General features: G+C 45.0%; 1 protein-coding gene across 2 annotated transcripts in view; it reads left to right on the plus strand.

Moving 5' to 3' along the window:
• The first annotated feature begins 276 nt into the window (after nucleotides 1–276).
• The window catches only part of LOC307025885 (transmembrane protein 100-like), a 3,330-nt gene continuing 1,263 nt past the window's right edge, over nucleotides 277–2,343 (plus strand). Inside the window, exons 1-2 of one of the 2 annotated variants that reach the window (XM_079660853.1) lie at nucleotides 277–387; nucleotides 1,567–2,343. The exon at nucleotides 1,567–2,343 is cut by the window's right edge and continues 1,263 nt beyond it. In XM_079660853.1, the coding sequence (XP_079516979.1) occupies nucleotides 1,610–2,047 (438 nt within the window). In that variant the 5' untranslated portion in view covers nucleotides 277–387; nucleotides 1,567–1,609 and the 3' untranslated portion in view covers nucleotides 2,048–2,343. Of the gene's footprint in view, nucleotides 460–1,566 lie in introns of both variants that reach the window. The other variant, XM_079660852.1, reaches the window with a different exon arrangement.

Raw genomic sequence — 2,343 nt, forward strand, 5'->3', positions numbered from 1 at the left:
ATTTTTGGGATGAAAACCAGGAAGGATGAGTCTGCACCAAATGACCTAAAGTCCCTGTGTCCCCCACAGAGTCAATCTCCCAGCAAAGCTTGAGCTAATCAGTGAACCGTCAACAATAGGGACTGCAAGGCGGTCGTGGTGCGCCTCGTCCTGCAGTTTATTTTAAGGGATGTTGGCATTAATTAAGTGAAGATAGAGTTACAGTGAGGTTATTTTAAAGAACACGAGTGTGTACCGGCTGAAGGGAGGAAAGAGTTAAATCTTTCCATGTTAGTCAGGAGGAGGCGGCTCGGGGGGAGGGAAGTCCACAGTTCTTCTATTGATAGCCTTTATTCCCCCATTTATCCTGCAGAGACGAGCTGGACCCGAATGGAGACACAACTGACTGTGAGTTATTCTTTATGTTCCAGGAGGGAAAGGGTTCGCTCATCAACCTGCAGCTCCACGTCGCCAGTGAAGGTCTGAATGCTTTGAATGACTCTCAGTCGGCTCTAACAAGGACTTATAGCTCTGTTTGGGGGGGGGGGGGCATGAGTCTTAAACATTAAGCTCAATGCAAGGCGTTGGATTGAGAGACTTAGTGGTGTTTGTGTGAAGTCTGTGCATGGGTTGTTAAAGGAAGGCATTTTAAAGTGTTTAGAGTTTGAAGCAGAATCATCCCGTGGCAGCTTAAACAACTTAAAGCTGCTTCTGTGAGGATGGAAAGTAGAAAGCGACTTTGAAGCTGCACATACGTAGATGTGCATTTCTCACGACGACGTAAACTCTCCTCTAGATTTCAACTTAGTTAATCTTCTGAATGAATTCTCCCACATTTAAAACACCTCGGTGATGTTCTGAGAGGACAGGTAATATCAGAAAAGCTGCAGAAAAGTTAAATATTTAAACAAACGTTAAAACGTTACTTTCTTTGTCTCCAATTAAAAATGACAGAAGTGAAATACTGGCTTTATGCTGAGAGGTATCTTTCCCCGGCGTGGGCACAGTAGGTCTATGATCTGTGGAAACAGTAAGAAGGTTTGTGGGGAAACATTTCATCTCATTTTTGTCTTTTCGAAACACATTTCTAGACATCGTCCTAAACGTCTGTTATTGTTTCTGTTTACAGCTAGCTGTGCTGTGATTGGCTGATCTCTGACATCAGTGTAAAGATGGCATTTTACAGTTTTGAGCAGAATCATTGTTTTCTATTGAATATTTTAGACAAGATTTTGTGCAGAAACCAGATTTTCTAAAATGGTGAACTTGAATTCCTCCAATGACAAAAAAGCTTTTTTTTTGCGAGTTTAGAAAGTAGAAAACTAGATCCACATTTAAAACACCTCGGTCTGACGTTCTGGAAGGAAAACAAATATCAGAAAAGCTGCAGAAAAGTTAAATATTTAAACAAACTTGAAAATGTAATTTTACTTTTTTTTTTAAACAACACAAGTTAAATATTTCTCTACGATTAGAGGAGAGGGATAGGTCGATATGAAAAAGGATTTCCGGGTATTATTTGTTTTATTGTGAGAAACACATTTCTAGACATTGTCCTAAACGGCTGTTATTGTTCTCTGTTTACAGCTAGCTGTTCTGTGATTGGCTGATCTCTGACATCAGTGTAAAGATGGCCCACCTCTTCCTCGCCAGTAAGATCTCCGTGCTGGACGCCAAGACACCCCCTCAAAGCGCCATGAAAACACAGACTCCTGCAGAGAATCTGAACCAGAACAAGTCCAGAGTCGTGTTGTTGTCTCGCGTCCCGCACGTTAACGAGCTACAGCTAACGGCGGCTACAGGTGGAGCAGAGATGTCGTGTAATCGATGCATCGTGCCGTTCGGCGTCGTGGTTCTGATCGCCGGCATCGTGGTCACGGTGGTGGCGTACACCTTCAACTCCCACGGGTCCAACATCTCGCTGCTGGGGCTGGTGATGCTGTCTGCTGGACTGTTCCTGCTGGGCTCCAGCGCCCTCTGCTGGAGGCTGAGAGGCAGCAAGAAGACGGAAAAGCGCCGCGAGAGCCAGACCGCCCTGCTGGCGAGTCAGGGGTACTGCGTGGCCTGAACACCGTCCGGTTCAGGTGATTAACGCACCACAAGTTAAACAGAGACTCGGATTGGTCGACTCTGCATTTCCTAAAGAGATGGATCCGTTTGTTCTCGCTGCAGGCGGCGAATACTCTGCGGAAAACTCAAAGAAAGAGGATTTAAACACGACATCCTGCGGGAGGGGGCCCTTTGTTCCGATGGCCCAACAATCATTCACAACTATTGTCCCGAAACAGAAGCTCATGGCTGACTATCGTCTCAAATTATGCTGTCGGACCTTTGAAACAATATCTGATTACTTTGGGACAACGG

Source organism: Notothenia rossii (genome assembly GCF_949606895.1).
Source record: "Notothenia rossii genome assembly, chromosome: 11".
Taxonomy (NCBI): Eukaryota; Metazoa; Chordata; class Actinopteri; order Perciformes; family Nototheniidae; genus Notothenia; species Notothenia rossii.